This window comes from Mytilus edulis, chromosome 3, assembly GCF_963676685.1.
Source record: "Mytilus edulis chromosome 3, xbMytEdul2.2, whole genome shotgun sequence".
Taxonomy (NCBI): Eukaryota; Metazoa; Mollusca; class Bivalvia; order Mytilida; family Mytilidae; genus Mytilus; species Mytilus edulis.
The window spans coordinates 82,860,370-82,883,356 of record NC_092346.1 but is presented as its reverse complement, the minus strand read 5'-3'; the positions used below and the strand labels follow the sequence as shown (position 1 = coordinate 82,883,356).

Sequence of the window (22,987 nt, the reverse complement as noted above, 5' to 3'; positions counted from 1 at the left end):
GTCTTTAAAACACATACAGAATTGTGCTTATTTTGGTCCAAGTGTTTTTATTCGACATAAATGGAAGGGTTATAAAAAATCTAAATAAATATAGTATGGGAGATAACTCATTTTTTTTTAAAAATAATTTGAATGGAATAATTTTGATTACTTTATATATTAAGTACAAATTAACAATGTCAATTAAACCATCTATAAATGATTCAAAAAAGATAAAAACTGAGATTTAACCTCATAAGCCAATACAATGATGATACAACGTAATACACATAAATATGTCTCAATATAACTGAATTGATCTACAATATGTTAAAATTTCCCTTTGTTCACAGAGGAAGAAAAATGGGATTCAATTCATTACAGTTCATATACAGGTGACATAAGTATTTAAGAAAAAGTCACAAATAACTATTTAAAATTATGGGATTAATGTCAAGTTCTGTCTAGTTTTCCTTAGAACATTGCATAAAAATCTTTTCTTTTCATTAATCATGAATTCTTTTTTTTAGGAACACAAATATATCCTCTCTGACATTTATTTTATTTTAAAACCGTTAGTCTTGTATACTGCTTTCTACTAGGTACTGTCTTAAGTTTTGTCTAATGTTGACACTACGATTTCTAAATCTATTTACCGGTACCCACAAATCTATGTAACTCTAATTTGAAAGACTGTTATGCCATTTAAAAATACATATCTCTATTTAACATGTTTAATAAATAAAATGAACAATTCCGGCTGAATATGGTTTGTTACAATTTTTCATTTTTTGTGTTTCACATTCATTTGATATATGCAACACATTGTTGATACTTAACTGTATTTGTTTTACTCTTTTACTATTTGATAAAATCAACTAATGAGAACATAATATTGAATATTTATTCAAATTTTTATGATTATTTTTAGTTATTTAATGTCATTAAATCACATTTATTTATTTAAGTAGACATATGAAGATGTGGTATGAGAGCCAATAAGACAACTCTTCATCACAGTTTGTAAAAAAATACAACATTATAGGTCAAAGTACGGTCTTAAGACATGGATATAAAAAAAATATATGTATACTTGCCATTGAGACAACTATCCAACAGAGACCATAGATAAATGTGGATGTATTTTTTGGTCATTAATTACTGGTAGGGTTTACAAGCCCTAACAATGTATGATGTATTGGAATACTCAAAATGTGCAAACAACAAGTGATAATATCACATTTATGATAAAAGCAGGCAAGTGGTTTATACTCAATAAAAACTAATGGACAGCAAAATTTACACCTGAATCAAACTGCAAATAAATACATTCAGTTCTCAAAAATTATACAACACAAATAAAAGTAAGCACATATACATATCATAATCATCATTATTATTTCTTTTATTTTTTTATCATCACACTGAACTTTTCCCAAACACTGTCACAGAAAACCCTGTTTTTTTCCAACTGTAAGCTTAATTTGTGATCATGATATAGCATATTTTTTTTTAGTTGGATGACTGTTAATCAAACAGTGTCCAGAGTTCATAAAACAGCAATATAATACAATATTCACATCTTTCTGTGTAGTCATTTAAACAGAAAACATCATTCAGGTTTCTTTGACACAATTTGTATAACTAGTAAGCTTCTTAATCATGTCACAATTGTGAAAGAAAGAAAAAAAGAGACCCAACTGTGAACATGATTTATATTGATTCATTAATAAAACAAATCCTTGGACCAAATCTGTTCACAAAACAAAAAACAAACAAAAAATAACAGTTGTGACTCGCTAAACAAGTGATACAATTTTATAATGCATTTTGCACAACAATTTATCAATTGCATGCAGTGTATCTATCTGCCAACATTGGGGCACACTAGAATTCATACAAAGATAACAGTTGTTTTTTTACATTTATATATCATGTATATATTGGCTATGTACTTATAAATATATATAAAATGGTGGGTATTTCTAGTAATAATTGTAAATAGATAATATCTTGTACTTATAGTTCACAAATTTCTGGTGGGATTAAAGCTTAAAATCATTATAAAACAATATATATTATTTCTAAAATAAAGTAAAAAGTTGAATAATATGATGATTTAAAAAATAAGGTTTGATTTAATATGGAAAATTCTGAGGTATAATGTAAATGGAGAAAAGTCTGGATTCCAAACCATTTGTCACTAACCATTGTTCATATTCTATAATATTTTTTGTGGAAATGACATATCATTAAAAGAAACCTTAGCATAGCAAATTTTATAACTTATAGCCTTTCATAGTCATTAGGTAATACTTTCAAATCAAGTTCATCATGATTTGAAACTAGGTTAACGAATAATGCATAAACCATTCTCATCACATTTTAAATACATCACTAAGGATTGATATTCAAAATTAAAAAAATAATAATTAAGGCAGACTTTTGCAATATAATATAATACAATTATTGCCTGTTATGATGGTTAAGGCAATTTCATTGTCACTGAACAATTATGCAAACCACAGAAAAAGGACAACACACTTGCTACAACCATAATTACCAAACATTAGTGTCTTGTCATACTCAACAAGACAAATTTTAACATACACCACTTGGCAAAAAATAGTAGGTGCATAAAAAGGCACATGATGTATAAGAAGGCATAGTATTCACAGTTAAGGAATATGATGACAGACCTACACCCTACATTCGACATGCTGCAATTCAATAAATGTCACTTTTCCTGTTTACCAGCAGATTTTTTCTGCTTTTTTTAAAGATTGCTCCTAGAAATTAATTTGAAAACAGACCCAGATGAATATTATGACAGACACATACAGTTATAAGATTATATGTGTGTATAGACTTCCCAATTTAGAAATTCTAGTGAAAATGTCCTTGCAACACAAATATTCAATGAGGTCATTTTTTCCAATTAAAAATAATAATGAAAAGTTTATGAAATATGATTGCAATTAAATTTAACAGTGTATTATCGTCTTCGAAAGCACTGACTGGCAATAGGCAGTGGAAGGATTATGGAATAGTTAAATCATACAAAATTTCAAAGTTATTGAATAACTGCTGCAGTTGTTATTTGAAAATTTACATTTTTTCATGTTTTATTAGCAATTTCTAAAATTTAGTTTTATGTGAAAAAGCAAAAAAAAATATAATTAAAGCTGCTTACTGAATATTCTAAAAGTTCATCAGTGGTAAAAATAAATCAAAACTTATAATACAATTTGCATAAAATTAGAAGTCAATTTGAACATATCTTAAGCAAGCACTTCAAACTTTAGCTATCTGAGTATATGAAATGTGACTAGACCCATCAGCTTTACCAGTCCTCTGAACGCATGTTCCTGTTATACTTTCTTGGTGTGTTTACTGACGCTGATTCCATTCTTAAAATGGACCCCATTTCAGAGCTCCTATGTTTTTGATAGTTAGCCATAGCTTCTGGTCGTGTCCGTAATGGGGATGTCTGTGGTCTTCTAAAATTAAAAAATAAATGTAAATTTTTTTTAAGAAGTCCTCTATTGAGTTTGATGGTGGATAAAAGTTGGATAAACTGTTGAATATAGTTGTATAACTCCCTTTCATTAGAAAGAAAAGACATTTTTTACAGAAAAAAGGGCTAAATGAATGTCAAATCAGTGGGTCAATAATGGAAGGGCATACAATTTCAACAAGTTCCCTAAGGATAATAGTTGCCAACTTTGGTATAAATTAGCAGGTTTTTCCAGACAAAAATGATTTTTCAAAAGAAAGTACAACAAAGATAAGATGCCAATTGTTAGTACAAAAGGAATACCTAACATGGCCCAACTATTATATGGACATATCTTCCAATTCACGTGCATAATATTGTTGACAAATGATGTATGGTTGCTCAGGAACATACCTTATCCTTACACTTAACTCAATTACTTGTGATCGGTAATTCTAATCCCATATAACATTGTGTGTCATGAAACATACTCGCCAAAAACATTGGTAAATGAAGAGGCTTTACAAAAACATATAAAACATCTACAGGGAAAGTTGGGAACATAACATAATATACCAAGATTACATACGGTGTCTCAGCTTCCTTCAGATGTCTAGGGACCTTAGTATCTCTGACTGTAGGGGGAGCCACCTCTCCTCTGACGACTTTATCAAGTTGTGTTTCTGTATATTTGGCAGCAATCTGTTCAGCCTCTGGTCTCATCCTTACTGCTGGTGGATCCTCATCCCAACTGTAAAAATTAACATAGTGTTCATAAACTGATCCATTGAAAAAAAAATGTTTATCGATCACATCATGATTATGTTTTAATCAGAGCATGTAGAGCAAAAAGAGAAAGTTGTCATTATTACAAAAATTCTCCTACAGTCATTATGTACAGTGTTCATGGTGTTACAGTTCACATTAAGAACGATTTTAAATGTTTTGATTTTTGAAGGCTGCATTAGATAGTTTGATCATGAAGTGGCAGTCTGTACATTTAGTTGAGTGACTACAAACACTTGTACAGTACTCTTTAAAAGAAGTCCGACTAACTGTGAAGACATAACAGTAATCTATGTTGTATTTTTTATTTGAAGACTATATATTATATAGAGTAACCTTTCTAAAGATGTTTGATTGCTTAATGAGACTGTATAGTTACTATAGTATGGTTAAATGTTAAAAGCTGTGCAGTAACTAAAAAAAATATGATGTTTTATTCATTGTTGAAACTTGTACAGTAAATTTTAGATAATTGGTAGTTCTGTAACCATTATAAGATTGTTAAATCCTGATGTCTGTACAGAAACTGTTAATTTGTCCATTGTTAAAAAGCTGGTTAAAACGAAATTTTCTTGTCTAGTAGCTTGTTGTAGTCTCACCAAAAACATTAAAATAAGTACTTACACAAATGAAGGAATTAATTTCTTAAAACCAAAATATAAAAACATGAATATTGCCCAACGTGTACGGTACAGGTTTTTAATTCTGTGTTTTACAACATAAGATGTCACGATAGGCAAAGGGGAGATTTGTATGCACATTAAAATGGTTTTAACTCAAATTATTTAATTACTTTTTAATGTAAATGAACCCATCACTGCTAAAAATAATCAAACTCACCCTGGACCTTCTGATCTTTGATGTAATTTGCTGATTTTTGGTTCCCTCACTGACCTTTCACCTTCCTGTCTCATCATTGGGCCCATGCCTTTACCCTGATATTTTTCCTGAATAGCCTGTCCCTCATAATACACCTTTGGTGCAGGAGGGGTACCAGGTGTTAAAACATAAGTGTTTAAGAGTTTATTCACCGATCCCTTGTTTCTCTCGGCATTTTCCTCTGCTTCATAACCTTTCACCTTTGGCTGAGGCTGATCATTAACATTCATTGTACCATAGTTTTCTATCAAGTTTCTCATAGCACCACCTTTATTATTTTGAGCAGTTTCAGCTGCCTCCCCCTTTACACCACGAGGATGAACTTTTCTTTCTACGGGAGGATCAGCGTAACCCTGCATGAACTCTGACATACAACCTTTATTTATTTCGGCAAATTTCTCACTATCTCCTGTTACAGCTCTTCCTTGTGGACGGGGAGAAGAATAATTCCTATTATTTTCCTGATCAAAATACTGATCTATTCTCCCTCTCCCTCTCATTGCATTTTGTTCAGCTTCCGAGTTACCTCCATTTCTAACATGAACTGGAATGTCATTTGTTCCATTTTCAATATGGGATGATCCATTACCATAAGTAAAAATAGTATCCATATGTCCTTTGTTTTTTTCAAAATTATTCCTAGCCTCATTGGAGACTATTCGTTCTTGAGCTCTTGGTTGTTCATATTTATTGTTATGATGGTACCAGTCTTCAGAACCAGTTTTATTTTTTCTGGCGTATTCTGATGCCTCTGGTCTGATCCTAGGATGTGCTGGAGGCGTAGGACTAGGGGTAAATACACCATCTCTCACCGACATCTTGTCTGTGTAGAATGTTGGTAATGGAAATATGTAGCCTTTCTGGTCACATTTATGGCTTTATATGAATTAAAACTCTGAAAATAGAAATTTTTTGTAAATTACATTCTTGAAAATAAATAAGTAGCATGATAAAGAAAACTCTTTCATTATATACCTGGGAGCTGGAAAATTTAGACACAAATCTGTATATACCGTTAAAAAGAAGAGGAATATTTGTTTGATCTCCAGTAGCAAATTAAATACATATTCAAGACAAGAACATGTTGATGTGATATGAATATAAACCCTGTTTTGTACTATACCCACACGCTGAGCTGAATTTTCCAACATGTTACATGTGCTTTCTTACAAGGTATCAGTTTGCAAGAAAACATGTTACCCTACCTCATACCTAGACACATTGATCGGACTCTGGATCAATTAATTGTTGCTCTTCCTCCTAAATGCAGCATGCTAAGTGGAGAAGCAGCAAATACAATTTTAATGTCTTTGATTTGACCCAGCCTGGCATGAACATACAACCTAAATAAGGCATGAACATACAACCTAAATAAGGCATGAACATACAACCTAAATAAGGCATGAACATACAACCTAAATAAGGCATGAACATACAACCTAAATAAGGCATGAACATACAACCTAAATAAGGCATGAACATACAACCTAAATAAGGCATGAACATACAACCTAAATAAGAAGATGAGGTATATATGATGGGCATGAACATACAAACTAAATAAGAAGATGAGGTATATATGATGGGCATGAACATACAAACTAAATAAGAAGATGAGGTATATATGATGGGCAATGAAATAACTGGGCATGAACATACAACCTAAATAAGAAGATGAGGTATATATGATGGACATGAACATACAACCTAAATAAGAAGATGAGGTATATATGATGGCCAATGAAATAACTGGGCATGAACATACAACCTAAATAAGAAGATGAGGTATATATGATGGGCATGAACATACAACCTAAATAAGAAGATGAGGTATATAGGATGGCCAATGAAATAACTGGGCATGAACATACAACCTAAATAAGAAGATGAGGTATATATGATGGGCATGAACATACAACCTAAATAAGAAGATGAGGTATATATGATGGCCAATGAAATAACTGGGCATGAACATACAACCTAAATAAGAAGATGAGGTATATATGATGGGCATGAACATACAACCTAAATAAGAAGATGAGGTATATATGATGGCCAATGAAATAACTGGGCATGAACATACAACCTAAATAAGAAGATGAGGTATATATGATGGGCATGAACATACAACCTAAATAAGAAGATGAGGTATATATGATGGCCAATGAAATAACTGGGCATGAACATACAACCTAAATAAGAAGATGAGGTATATATGATGGACATGAACATACAACCTAAATAAGAAGATGAGGTATATATGATGGCCAATGAAATAACTGGGCATGAACATACAACCTAAATAAGAAGATGAGGTATATATGATGGCCAATGAAATAACTGGGCATGAACATACAACCTAAATAAGAAGATGAGGTATATATGATGGCCAATGAAATAACTGGGCATGAACATACAACCTAAATAAGAAGATGAGGTATATATGATGGCCAATGAAATAACTGGGCATGAACATACAACCTAAATAAGAAGATGAGGTATATATGATGGCCAATGAAATAACTGGGCATGAACATACAACCTAAATAAGAAGATGAGGTATATATGATGGCCAATGAAATAACTGGGCATGAACATACAACCTAAATAAGAAGATGAGGTATATATGATGGCCAATGAAATAACTGGGCATGAACATACAACCTAAATAAGAAGATGAGGTATATATGATGGCCAATGAAATAACTATCTACCAAAGACCAAAGGACAAGGCTGTGAAAAACAATAGTTAATCACACAGCCTTCAACAGTAAGCAAAACTGTATAGAACACTTATGTAAAGCCTCAAGATATCAAAATGTAAAACAATTCCAAAAAGAGAAATCAAGGTTCTTATTCATGCTCAAATCAGTAAACAAACAGAAATAAAAGCAGACACCAACCAACCAACAACCACTAGATTTCAGTCTGATGGCTTGGAACAGTGTTTATGTCAAGATTTATAGTTATTATTAATGGAGAATATTCTAAATATTGCTGTTAATTTTTCTTAATGTACTAAGTAATAGAAAAATCATCAAAACACTACAATAAGTAAACCTAAATCTAAACGAAATATGGACTTTTCAATCATCAGCTATTTTGAAGTTCATTGCAATTTCTTTATGAACATGAACATGATACCATTTATAACATAATAATATCAAATATTATATACAAAAATTAAACATAAATGTTTCCCTTGCAATTTGAACTAAATACATTTTTTGTACCTGATAGAGTTATTTTCCTTCATGAATAATACACTCAAGATTGAATACTTTACCTGTTAGTTCAAAACACATTTAAAACACGGAGCCAATGTATCAAATATAAATTTACAATCTATTTACACAAGATACAGTGTGTAAACTTTAAATCCAATCTCTTCACAGTAGTATAATACAATTAGCAAATAAATTCTAAAATGTTTTCAAACAAACAATTTATTATACAAAATATAATCTCAGTATGTGTGTGAAACCATGAATCAAAAAATTTCACAAACTTGATCACTTTAAACCTTTAGTTTCCTCAAGCCAGTAGTATATACATGTCTCCTAGTGTAACACAAGAAGATCAATTATTGTCATTAAAAAGCAAACTATTGCTCAATTACATCAACTATATTGACAATAAATTGTCAATACCTTAATAACTGTCTAACAAAAAGTTCAATTAAACACCAATGACCTATCATTTTCTCTTTGATAGTACATACGAATAAAGGTATACCCCTTAGGTATACAAGCTCTTGGTTTACAAATAAATACAACCATTTAAACTGCATTCATTGATAGTATGATTCTCATTCAAGCATACTAAAAGATGACATAGAATTTGAAGATATTTTCACTCCTATCTATAGGTATTAACCTTATATTATTGTGGAATTTACTTGGCTTTTATTTCCTGATAGCACAATTCAAACATGAGAGTGTATAAAATATAAATTAAATATGTACATATATTTACACCACTAAGATGTCATTAAATGGAATTGATATCCTGCATTTTTAATGCTTTACCATAACATTATTAAAGGTTAAATTTCTGAAATACCACCCTCCAAAACTATAGAAATCCATCACTTTGAAATAATCATGATAACATCTTGGTAAAAACACCCAAACAGGCTAACCCCCTCGTGGGTGTATCTTATCAAAGATATGTAGAGTATACATATCCTTGATCTGATATTTGTATACACACTAACAGTAACATTTAATTGTGTATACTAGGGTGGAGAAATTGTAAGATAAGCATAATACTAGATAAGAATGACACATTGTATTGTTTTAGTTTCCAAAACTTTGACTGATTGATGCACAGTTTTATTAACTTTTTTTGTGGGTTTTTTTCCCTGTGTTTTTCTAGTAACTTAATATTACCCACAGGGTGTCACAATCCATTGAGGGACCAGAACCATTTGAACAATTAATGAAAATTTTGTAGCTGTTTGTAGGTAAATCTGGATTTGATTCCCACAGAGTATAATTCCTCCATTGGAATCTGATTCAGATTAAACTTACCAAAAATTATAAACTTTATGTAGATTACTTCTCCTAAGTCATATCCCTACGAGGATTTTAGATAGGGGTACCGGGTGTGTTATTAGTCCACTACATAATACTTGCTTACTTTTATATATATATATACTTCTTGCTCTTGCATATATATATGACTAAACTTATCATTACAGATTAACATTGGTTTAAAAGATTTGTTGATAGTATTATTCATATATATATATATATATATCAGAGACACACTTTGTTTATCAACACTCACACGTCCAAAAACAATACCTTTAGATAACATTCCAGTTCAGTAAAACAATACCTTTAGATAACACTCCAGTTCAGTAAAACAGTACCTTTAGATAACACTCCAGTTCAGTAAAACAATACCTTTAGATAACACTCCAGTTCAGTAAAACAATACCTTTAGATAACACTCCGGTTCAGTAAAACAATACCTTTAGATAACACTCCGGTTCAGTAAAACAATACCTTTAGATAACACTCCGGTTCAGTAAAACAATACCTTTAGATAACACTCCGGTTCAGTAAAACAATACCTTTAGATAACACTCCGGTTCAGTAAAACAATACCTTTAGATAACACTCCGGTTCAGTAAAACAATACCTTTAGATAACACTCCGGTTCAGTAAAACAATACCTTTAGATAACACTCCGGTTCAGTAAAACAATACCTTTAGATAACACTCCGGTTCAGTAAAACAATACCTTTAAATAACACTCCGGTTCAGTAAAACAATACCTTTAGATAACACTCCAGTTCAGTAAAACAATACCTTTAGATAACACTCCAGTTCAGTAAAATCTTATGAAATTTCCACATGAAAATGGTTGAAACCTTCATTTTGAATTGATAACATCAGATAATTGTGTTTTACAATTTACCAACAACTTCACAGCTTTATATACAGTACACATTTCTGCTTTCAAATAAAGTCCATAAAATTTGATATATAATCCAACCTGTACCAACAATTACAATGAATCATTAATTAGCATGTGGTAAAAATCTTAGCATGTTTGTCAACTGTAATTAAGGGTAAAAAAACTTACATTTCCCACGATTGAACACAACATGTCCCACGATAGAACACAACAATGTATACCAGAGTTTACCTTGACTAATAAGTGTGATGTTTTAGAGGGTTTATATGATTGTATACAACAATCAACCTCCTGCCGACCTGGTCAGACAAGATAATAACAAAGAGGTGTCTATTGATCTGATAATACATATAACCCGTCATCAACGGCTTTTGAAATGTACACATATAAACTTGTTTTTAATTATTTGTAAGTTACATTGAGTTATCCTTAATTTCGTGAATATAAAATCTTTTAAAATTCAAAGTTGTGCAGCCCTCCCGCCGTTTATGATACATCTAGTACATACACTTCTGTAATCAAACATTTGATTTTACGCTGACAGGAATTAATGAATGCATGTTGCCCCATGCATTTTGATATATGTTTTATACTATATATGATATCATTTTTCAGAATATAAAATGAAAAAAAACAAAAACTGCAGCTAATTTTACTCCACCTTAGTATTTCAGAATAATAGAAGAAATATACCTTTTCTAAAATACACCCAGTTCAAGACAATAATAAACACATCCCTGGATTGTAAATCATTATGTAGACATAAGACACAGTAAAAACTGACATGTAATTAATTACAGATGTCAATCAGACACAATGTAATTATCACACCAACTCATTGTATACAATAATGCTAATTTGGCTTGAAGATATAAATATTATAAGGGTGTGTCATATGATTCATTATCTTTTATGTAGACTGGTACTTAAATGCTTTAAAAGGTACTTTGCAATGTATTGAATGAAAGCTTTTACAATATAATAGGTGGTACTAATCTATTGTTTAACAGACATTAGCTATAACCATGGAAGTATTATATTGACTTCCATGCTATAACTTAAAAAAAAAAATTAAGATACAATTTAAAGCCAATGTAGAAATAATATTTCTCTGTAAGCAGTCAGTTTTGGTTACACTGAGTCAAGTTAAGCTAAAAAAAAACAAGAATGTGTCCTCAGTACACGAATGCCCCACTCGCACTATCATTTTCCATGTTCAGTGGACCGTGAAATTGGGGTAAAAACTCTAATTTGGCATTAAAATTAGAAAGATCATATCATAGGGGACATGTGTACTAAGTTTGAAGTCGATTGGACTTAAACTTCATCAAAAACTACCTTGACCAAAAACTTTAACCTGAAGCGGGACAGACGGACGGACGGACGAACGGACAGACGGACGGAAGAACGAACAGACAGACGGACGGACGGACGCACAGACCAGAAAACATAATGCCCCTCTACTATCGTAGGTGGGGCATAAAAAGAGACATAGGTGATGTACTATTGGTTTGCAAGTCAATAATTCAACTCATTTGAATTTGTTTTCAATAAGTTATTTCATACAACTTTTGATATGACATTTTCCTGGAAAATGTAACTGATGTATTCAGGAAATGGTTCATTTATTAATAAGAAAAAAAATAGAATAATCACTAAATGCTGATATAGTATAATGAGTCCATGCATCGTTAATTGTTCTTTTGGATATTTGTAATTAGAATATATATATTAAAATTTGAGAATTTGGTTATAACGGTGAACAGGAAGTTTACAGCAAATACCCTTATTAGAAAGATTGAAGTAACATGTATCAGCTCTTACTGATACTTAAAAGGCTTGATTCATGTAAGGAACAAATCTTGTGTTATTATGCATAAGGTTAAATTACAAGGTAGTTAAACCTAAGATCCTTTTTCTTGATTACAAACAGTTATATATATATGGCATATCACACTGTACAATGAATATAACTGTTTTTTATCGTTAAAACCAAACTGATACAATCATGCATTGCTGTATACTTGCAGTGTGTTTCTTGAAATTGATATGTACTTTAAGTAATTCTACTCCTATTAGTCCTAATTGAGAATTCCTCAATTGGTCAAAATTTGTTTCATATTTAAACTTAATGGGCAGGTGTAGTGATAAAATGTTATATTGTACTTTTTAATTTTGTCAAATCAAAAAGATTTAAAAAGGACTTCTGCAACTTTTTTTCACTAACTCTAAGTATAGAATGTCCTTAATTTTCAGCATCAAGGTTAGATGTTAGAAAATAACCATTAGATAAATAGGTACTTTAATTGTAAGCATAATTAAAATCTTTGTTTCTCTTTGCCAATTACCGTTTTATTTAACATACATGTACATCATGTACTGCCTTACTAATGGATGGCCTATGATGTATCACTGTCATTACAGAAAAACCATGTAAACTTCTCTCCTCTGCCATCAAATATAGTCTTGAAATTGCACATGCTATCGTCTCTAGTGACTTAGTCATTTTTATCATGTTCAAAATCCATTTAGGATTGCAAAAGGGAAAATTTTTTAAAAATTGAGGTCAAACCCTTAATCATGTGTTAATGGACATTATAAACCACATTGGGGATGTACCTTGCCTATGTTGCTGATACCAATAATGTCATTAATTTTGTGGACAATCAATGCATTTGAATGGGGACATATGGTTGGAACCCCCCTTTTGAAAAATGCTGGATCTGCCCCTGAGTGGAGGGCATGATTCTATCTGTCAAGTTTCAAACAAAACAAGGTTGGTATGCAGTGTGCATATGTTAACTGCACAGTACATATTTAGATAAACAGAAATCAGATATCAGAATTACAGAATTTTTCAACAGGTAGATGGGTTTTAAAAAACTGTGGTCATTGGTCTAAAGAAGTTATACAGATGAAGAAACTTTAATTCAATAGACCATTTTCATATTACTGACTTTTGAGTCCAGGTTCTTTAAGTTACCTACTCTTTGGTAGGACATCCTAGCACTCGGTCAATTATGAGCACCCAAAAGAAGGAAAATCAACTACATGTATACATGTATAATCAGTGCAATTTTGGGCCAAGTTTTAAATACCATTCCAAAGATAACCATGGCGACATTTGATTGATATATATATTATAATAGGTTTTAAAAGTAACTTAAACAACCAATACTAACATACATGGGGGAGGGGGATGGTAAGAGGGGTCCTGATCCCGAAATCCCGGACTTTGAAAAACGTAATCCTGAGGTACCGAAATTTAAATAAACGTAAATCCCAACATCCTGAAATTCGAAAAAAAGAATTCCCTTTTCCTAAAAGGGTCAATCCAGAAATCCCGAGCTTAAAAACACCCGATACTGGAGGTCCTATCCCCCTTCATACATAAGAGAAAAAAAGTAACATTTAACTCTCCTAAATGTATCCCTACTTCTGGTGCACCAAATCAAATTTTACAGCTGAAAAAGTTCAATCCAGCAAAACACGTTACTGACTTGCCCATTAATTTTTGTAAAAAACTAAAACTTTTTCAAGAAATTCTATGTGTTACCAATTTTAATTATTCAAAACATATCTCAATAAAGCACATAATTTAACCATACCTGCAAAAGAAATCGATTGCATGTACATATATATCCAGGTGATTTAAAAACTTCTTTTTTTCACATCCCACATAAGATATTGAATTACTCACTCAGGTACATGTACAAAACACATTGTATGGATCATATTTGTAACAAGATTTGTAAATTTAAATGTGAATAATTACATATGGGAAAAAAATATATACCCTGTGGCTATTTTTATCTTGTCTGATACAAATAGGATTGTCCTCACCTATTGTGATTCGCATATTAATGTGGTCATTCAACCATTTAATGGATAAACGTAGAGAAATAAATTAAAAAAAAAATTTTCATTACAATTCAAACATGTAAAATCGTCATATAAACTTAATAAATGAAAAAAGTGAGTTTTTTTTTAAAGGAACATATGGTCAATGCACTTACCGACTTACTCACTGTCACAACAAGAGGCTCCAAGTATCCATGAACAATTGTTAGGACTATTAGATTTGTAAAAGACCTATTTTTTTTGGGCAGAATCAATTTGCGCCAATTGCAGTTTTGAAATGGTATCATTTGCGCCACTCTCTTTTATTTTGATGGTATTAATTGTGCCAATAAATGAAATGTAATTGTGCCACATTTACATGCAAATATTTTTTTTACCTATATCATAATTGTACATGTTTAACCTATGCCATACATGTACTATAATTAACCTTCCCACTTAAGATTAAACTGAACACTCATAAAATTTAAGGAAACTCAATAAAAAAAATATTGTTTAGTAATAGAATATTTGTTCACGAGTCAAGATGTCTGATATACCGTTCAAGAAAATAGAATCTGATAGAGGAAACCTGGTCGTCCTTGAATATTACCACCATTCATCTATAGATTTTGAAGAATGAATACACAAAACAGTAAGAGACCTCTTTTCAGACGTCGTTATTTAGTCCTGCGAATTTACCATTTCTTTGGATTAGCTTTCCTTAAACCAAAAGATGAGGGCGATAGCTTTGTAGAAGATTTAATTCCTGATATGCCAAGCGATACAAAAATAGAAAAATTTGCTGATTATGTGTTATCAACACACATAAAGGATAATGCGTTGTTTCCTCCTCCAGTATGCGCAGAAGTTCCTTCGAACTCCTGAAGAACCAATAATGGACCTGAATCATTTCAAATAAAAATAAATAAAATTGGCGCAATTAGATGATTATTTTATTGGCGCAAATGATACCTGTAGTTTTGAAAATTAGATGGCGCAAAAGAAGTATTTGCGCAATTGAGTTGTGGCGCAAATGAGTTACTTTTTGGCGCAAAAAGATATCGCCCTTTTTTTTGTAATTGACATGGGGAATGAATTTTATTCAATAAAACTGTCATTTCAATGAAGTGCTATACATTGAACTTAGGTCAAAAGTATGACAACTGGAACAATATTCCTTTTTTTGCAGCATTTACTACTTTACACGATTCACAACTGCATTCACACAAAATGCAAAGATTTTCATAAAAGTGAGGCTGATTTATCAGAAATTTGATTTTTCTTAAAATTTAATTAATGAGACAGAAAGTCAATAATTGAAAATGTATGCTGGAAATATATATTGTGGAAAGATATTACGCGTGCTGGCGTATATACAAAATTTAGTCCTGGTATCTATGATGAGTTTTATTATACACTACACTTGTTTACATATATTATACTAAGGGCTAAACATTCTCATAGTTGACTTTCATTTATATGTATGTACTGTACTTTTGAAACCAATGAGGATGCCCATATATTGTTTAAAATAACTTTTTCTCCCATTCTATATTCTAAGCTACATAAAATAACTTCGATAACATTTATGATCTTATCTTTAGCATATATTCAATGATCCATGTCAATATTTATTTTCAGTTTATTAATAATTTGTTCCAAGGGGAGATAAGTACAATCTTATATAATTGGGGATCAATAAAAAAAAAAGTCCTATTAGCAATGTCAACATGGAATACATAAGTACTAAGGAAACATTTATGCAATAATGTTTAAATAAAGAGATGACAATCTTAATTGTCCATTTTCATGCTGGCCACTTATCACTTTGATCTGCCAAAAACTTTAAACTGTCCCTCAGCAAGAAGTCTACTTATCCCTAATAATTCACAAGAGTGTTCTAAGGTCTAATTGTTCATCCTAACTATAGAAAAAATCTTATCGCTTCTGGACAGTCAGGACTATCTATATATATATATATATATGTACATTTGTAGCTAATGATCTATGTCCTAATTTCCCATCATAACAGGAAGGAACTCTTATCCCTTTTGGACTGTCTAATTATCTCACTATCTGACACAATAAGACCAATTATTATACTATTATTTAAGTATCGCAATTAACTTCTTCAGACTATCTAGACTACTCATGTTTAATCACTTTTTCAATATTATTCAATAATAAAATTAAGTAATACTGTGGTCTATTAAGCATGAAAGTCTACAAAAAAATTGTCATACAGAAAAAAAAAACATCAACTCATTAACCCCCCTCTCCCTCTATAAAAAAAATAAAATAAAAGTGAAGAAAGAAAGAAATCTTAATTTTTTTAGATACATTTTACTTCATTTTGTTTAGAAAGAAATATTTAAATGATAGAAGGCTTTCCTTAAAAGTTTAATATTTTTCAGAAGATGGTTCACACCACTTCTAACCAGGTGCTCCGCAGGGCGCAGCTTTATACGACCCCAGTGGTTGAACCCTGAACAGTTGGGGCAAATTTTGACACAATATTCAAGCTTGATTCTGTCTGAATTTGGATTGTGATCAAATTTTTGACATAATATAGGTTTTGTCACAAAATTAATGTGGTCAAAGATCTCACAAATCTATTGCACAATACTATGCAATTGAAGATTTCTTCTTGAAACTTTTCAAAATTCAAATTTGAAAAATTTTGAAAAAAAAGGAAGCTCTTCAAAAAATGGTAAACAAACCCCCCCCCCCCCGACTTTTTGAAACCCCCTTGGAGCAATAACCCTTAAACTCAATCCCATGCTTTCCATTGCAGTATTGAACCTTGTAGTACAATTTCAGAGAGATCCATACACTTAAACACAAGTTATTGTCAAGATTGTTTGGAAACTAGAAACATGCTTCTTTTTGGCCCCTAATTCTTACATATTTTGGGCAATTAACCCAAAACTTAATCCCAGCCTCCCCTTTGTTATATGGTACATTGTGGTACGTCGGTACAATTTCAGAGAGATCTATACAATTACACATAAGTTATTGTCTTGAAACTAGAAAAATGCTTGTTTTGACCCCTTTTTGGCCCTTAATTCCTCAAATTTGGCTCCATAAACCCTGAAATGAATCCAAACCTTCTACCTGTGGTTTTAAACATTGCAGTATGATTTCAGAGCAATTGAAATACATGTACTGCTACACAAGTTATTATCTTGAAACTAGAAAAATGCTTGTTTTGGGCCCCTTTGGGCCCCTAATTCCTTATCGGTTGGGACCATAATCCCCAAAATCAATCACAACCTTCCTTTTGAGGTATTGAACCTTCTGAAAAAATTTCATGAAAATCTATTCACTTAAACTAAAGTTATTATCCGGAAACCAATGTGTCTTCGGACGACAACGCAGATGACGACATCATACCATTATACGATCCCAAAATTTTTTTTGGGGTCGTATAAAAATGAGGAATCCTTGAACTCATCTTTAACATTTCATAATTCTGAAAACTATAAGTTACATATCAAGAAAATAGTATTGAAATGTTTAGAATCTACAAAAGTCAAAACAGTTGAACACAAATTACAAAATTCTTGATCCTGAGAAGGAAATTCTTCATTTTAAGCTTTAAACATGTTAAATGGGTATATAATGCTGCTCAACTGAAGACTTCTGTTGTCGTCAGAAAAACCTGTCAGAAAAATCAGTTATTTGTATGGGCTGATTTTTTTACTATTAAATCATTGACATATTATATAAATGATAAAATCAATCCATCCTAAATATTTAAATTTTTCCACCAGACTTTAGAGGAAAAAGGGAGACAATCTAAATTCACTATATATTGTGACTTTTGTGTATTTGTTCAACATATATATGTTGTAAAGATATCTATGAAAATTTCAGATAAAACATTTAGAATCATTGAACTAAAACAATGGAAAATAATATAAACTATGTATGTCACTATACTTGTTCGGTTTGCTTTTTCTAAAAAAAACCTAGTAATTATGATGCGAAATATGTTCTAGTTACTACCCTTTGACCTAACATTGAATATGCTCACTTAACTGATTTTGATTTGTGTTCACTCCACCTTTAGTTTTAAAGTGAATTAGGATTCTTTAGAGTAATCAGATCGAGAAAAAAAATTGTATTTGTTCAATATATATATGGTCTATGAAAATTTCAGATATAAAACATTTAGAATCATTGAACTAAAACAATGGAAAATAATATAAACTATGTATGTCACTATACTTGTTCTTAACCAAAACAGACTTCATCAGAACCTAAATATCAAGGATATCATAGTTTTTAGGAGTAAGAATCTTGGTCCAAATATCATTGTTAAATTTTTTTTAACACAGTTATCATCCACATGATCCAGCATGTCTAGCACAACAAATTGTAATGTAGCAAATTTACCTGACGATATCTGGATATGGGTATTTAGTCGGATCTTAACACGTACTTGTGATTTGTTTAAAACCGGTTTTAACGAAGAAATGTCGAAATGTTCAGAACTTAATTAAATCTGTTTTTGGGTAAGATGGTGCAAGCATACGATTTTTATTGCGTCTTACACTTTGAGAAGCGAATAATCTTTAGCTACTTTATTTAAATATTGTGTAAAAACGTTAATTATGAGCTATGAAAGTCAAGTGGCTCAAGCATTTTACTGAGGAAGTTTTAAAAAAATGCAAAGAAATATTTAAACAGTGGGTAAGATTTCATTAGTCTTTACTATCTATAGATTAATAACAACTTTTGGTTATATTTATAATTTAGAATCATCATTGAAGGTGGAGCGCGAATGCACAATTAATTAATTATATTGATGTGCCATTTGTCATCTTCGCTAGCCAAGAGTTACGATCCACTCCCGCTCTCTTCACCCTTGGCAGATTGAGCCAACATTTGTGATATCCATGTTGCGCCATCTATCGGAAGATTAAAGTCACGCCCATTCCGAATACATTATTCTTGACCAATGGTAGAACTTGAACTCTTCATTTTGGAGGTAAACGAAAATATACGTCAACAATCATGCATTTGTGCATGAAACATACACAGGAACTTCTATAAGTTGATCAAAAACAATCAAGTTGTCACTTAATATAGTGGTATGCTTAGTGATATAAAGACTTGTTGCACAATAAACATGTGGCAATTGTTTACAAACACTTTCTACATTTACACGTGATCATGTTATAGGCGCTTTTTGATAGGATGCAGCAAGTTTCTACTGCAACCAATAAAATTCCTTACCTTGTGTCTCCGAAATATTATCTCAATCCGCCAAGGGTGAAGAGAACGGGAGTGGATCCTAACCCTTGGCTAGCGAAGATGGCCATTTGTATGCAAGAGTGACATTCCGTTGTATTATGTGCCATATCCAAAAAGTTATGCGAGTATTGTCTCCCTTTAACAGGTTCATTATTTTATAATTAAGTTTAGGTTTCTGATATAAATTTGAATAGTTACAAAATGTATCAATTCAATATATTTCAGTTTTTGTTATTGGTGTATCAAAAACATTAATGTACGAATATAATTTCATAAATTTGAAACGTTTAAAATGATTACATACCAATATAAAGAACCGTTCATCATTTTTGAAAACGACTATGATTGAAATTGGCATTATTTATCTTCCCTAATAATGATAGATTGATTGGGAAATGAACCAGAGTTATCTAAAGGTAATCACAGAGAGGGACTAGCAAGCAATTTTTAATTGTAGCTTATTTAACGTTAAAACAACTTTCCACTTTAAACAAATGTTACTTTATCCAAATATAAGGACCTTGTTAGCTAAATCTACAAATTTTATTAGATATTATGATTTTTTATTACAATAGATTGTGGGTCTCATTAGGGTCTAAGCGTGACGCGGGATTGCCGATTTTTTGTAAGCGTGACACGTGAAAGTCAAATTATTGTGGCGTGAAAATGGGAAATGAGGTCTTGCGGGACCCGGGAAATGACAAAAAAATGAGAATTGCTTACATACATAGTGTAAGCGGGATCCGGGAATCTGACAAAACAGTAAGCGGAATCCGGGATTGGAACCCCCCAATGAGACCCCCTAGATTAATATGCTATGTAATGGCATATATATTTAATTTAAATGATTTTTAAAATCAGATTAAATTTAATTTGCCAAGTGAAATAAAAGAAATTGGAATAATACTGCACTTCACAAAAACTGCACAATTACAATGAATTATGTATACATATTTGATGGACTTTGACTTGCTTTTACTGTGTATTATAGTACTCTCAGGTTGAATGTTATGCTGGCAACATCAAATTTAGTCTGAGATTACTCTAGGTCCAACGGCTGTTTTGACAGACAAGTTGGGGCCGTGGGACTTCAGAGCTTGTCCCATATCAAAAAATGGATATTTGCCGCCGGTCCAAAATAGATATCAGAGCTTGTCCCATTTAAAAAAGTGGATATTTGATGAAACTTACTTAAATGAAGAGATAAATGAAAATTTAACAAATTAAGGCCTGATTTATATTAATCCAAGGTCGTCAGTAGGTCCAAGAATCAACGAAGCAGCTAGCGCACCCATTTTGGACGGGCAAATATCTACTTTTTGATATGGGACAAGCTCGCCGATATCCATTTTGGACAGGCAAATCTTTACTTTTTGGTATGTGACGAGCTCTCTTCTTCTTCTTCCAGTTAAGCGGCCGCAATCAACTGTCTGATTATTCTGCCACTGTGTGTTGCGCATGAAAGTCCAAATAAAATTTAATTATATTTACATTTTGTGAAAGTTAAGATCCTATATACAGGTGCTCATTAAAAACAAGTGTTTATGTCTATTTTGTTAGCCGAGCCTTGAAGCATTCAAGACTCGGGGCGGTGATAGTGGAAAGTGGTAAGGCATTCCATTCCCGTATTGATTTTGGATAGAATGACATTTTCCTTATATCCGTTCTACAAAGAGGAACCTGGAAACATCCAGTCCGAGTTGTTCTTGATGCTCGGTTTGTTGGAATAAGCCTAGATGTTGCATCTATATTAACTAGGCAGTTAGTTATTTTGTACATCATGCACATCCTTGTTGTTGATCTCCTCTCTTCTAGTTGTTGCCACTCGAGTTGATTTATCATGGCGTCTACTGATGATGTGTTACGGTATTTGTTGGTAACGTCCCATGGCCCCAGCTTGTCTGGCAAAACAGCCGTTTGACCTCTGACTAGCTACATAAAAGGTAGTCCTCCACCATTTTATGCTTTACTCTGGCATAAGTAACGTAAGGGTACCCAAATTGCACCGAGTACCCAAATTGCACCTATTTAGAAAAAAATAGCAACAAAAATCTTACAAGATTTCCTAGAGACTAAACAATTTGTATTTTTATGATTTGATACTATGCACGTCTTTCAACATAGGTAAACATATTTAGATATACACAAAACGTTCATAGTTTTTATCAACAGATGGACTGTTTACTGAAAAAGCAAAATGTACGAAAACGTCACCATGCGACGTCATCAAAACGTCATCTTTTTAAAATTAGCAAATACAAAATATTATAAGTATCCATTTCGTAAAATATGAAGAGTAAGCATGGAAAAATATCCAATTGTTCAAAATATTTGAAGAAATTAAACAAAAGCCCGGTTATTACACTTTTGACGATGTGAATCTAAGCATGGATGCAATTTGGGTACTCCTCATTACAGAATCATGGATAGTTTGGAGGTTGATTCAAACCCATTTTTCAATGACTCAATATGGATTAAAATGTAAATTGGTGTACCTATACAATCAAGAAGGATAGGGCTACAAAATAAACACAGTATAGACATTTTTTTCTTGATCATAAAAAAACGTAGGTGAAAAAACTGTCAAAATAGGTGCAATTTGGGTACCGTCACGTTAATTAAATAAAGTTCAAGTTAATAATGTTCTATTCTTCAAAAACACATCCACATGGTATCGTAACAATAAATCAAGAGAACAAGATAAACTAACATATCATACAAATACGGAATGCAATCCGCATATCAATACACCAAAGACTGGTTAAGGAGAGATAACTCTCATAAAAGTATGTTAACTTTACCAAACGACTTGACATACCAAACTGACATATAACACAAATAACAAGACGTCATAATCATTTGGACTACATAAAAAGGACCATATTTTTTAGAACACTCACCATTCTGAAAGAGGCAAGGATGGCAGGTACAATAAAAAAATATGTTACCAGTAGTGAGAGTTATTTCGACACCGGCCGAGTTTAAGAAAAGAGGTGGCGAGTCAGCAGATGACGAGCTGTTTGAGGGGCGAGTTGTCTAAATTTCCAGTGACAGACAGGTGCCCGTTGGTGTTTTACTAAAGTGAAGATATATTTTTTACAGAGACCTGTGGCTGTGTTGTTTAGATTTCTAATCAGTTTCAAGAGATTCTCGTATGTTAAGCAAAATTACCACACATTCATACCAGTTCTGATAGGCCCCAACTGGAAAATCGGAATGACCGCTAAACAGGAAAAGGAAGTGACGACAAAACCGGAACTATAACCAGTGATTGTTTACCGTAGAAACTTGACGGTGGACCTCAAGAATTTACAAGGT

At 31.9% G+C, this 22,987-nt stretch overlaps 2 protein-coding genes across 4 annotated transcripts in view; one reads left to right on the top strand and one right to left on the bottom strand.

Annotated features, from left to right (window-relative positions):
- Positions 1-1,378: 1,378 nt before the first annotated feature.
- On the bottom strand, positions 1,379-22,918 carry LOC139514545 (uncharacterized). 3 transcript variants are annotated; one of them, XM_071303915.1, is made up of 4 exons: positions 22,854-22,918; positions 5,102-6,035; positions 4,065-4,226; positions 1,379-3,479 (listed from the first exon to the last, which is right to left on the bottom strand). In XM_071303915.1, exons 2-4 carry the CDS (start codon positions 5,956-5,958, stop codon positions 3,323-3,325), a joined length of 1,176 nt encoding a protein of 391 aa, XP_071160016.1. In that variant the 5' UTR covers positions 5,959-6,035; positions 22,854-22,918; the 3' UTR covers positions 1,379-3,322. The 3 variants fall into 3 exon arrangements, with proteins under 3 accessions (XP_071160016.1, XP_071160017.1, XP_071160018.1); XM_071303916.1 differs by lacking the exon at positions 22,854-22,918 and adding an exon at positions 14,176-14,387; XM_071303917.1 differs by lacking the exon at positions 22,854-22,918 and adding an exon at positions 8,374-8,426.
- Positions 22,864-22,987, top strand: part of LOC139514546 (uncharacterized) — a 43,691-nt gene continuing 43,567 nt past the window's right edge. The window contains exon 1 of the mRNA XM_071303918.1: positions 22,864-22,985. The gene's annotated coding sequence lies outside the window, so the exon portion shown is untranslated. The remainder of the gene's footprint in view (positions 22,986-22,987) is intronic.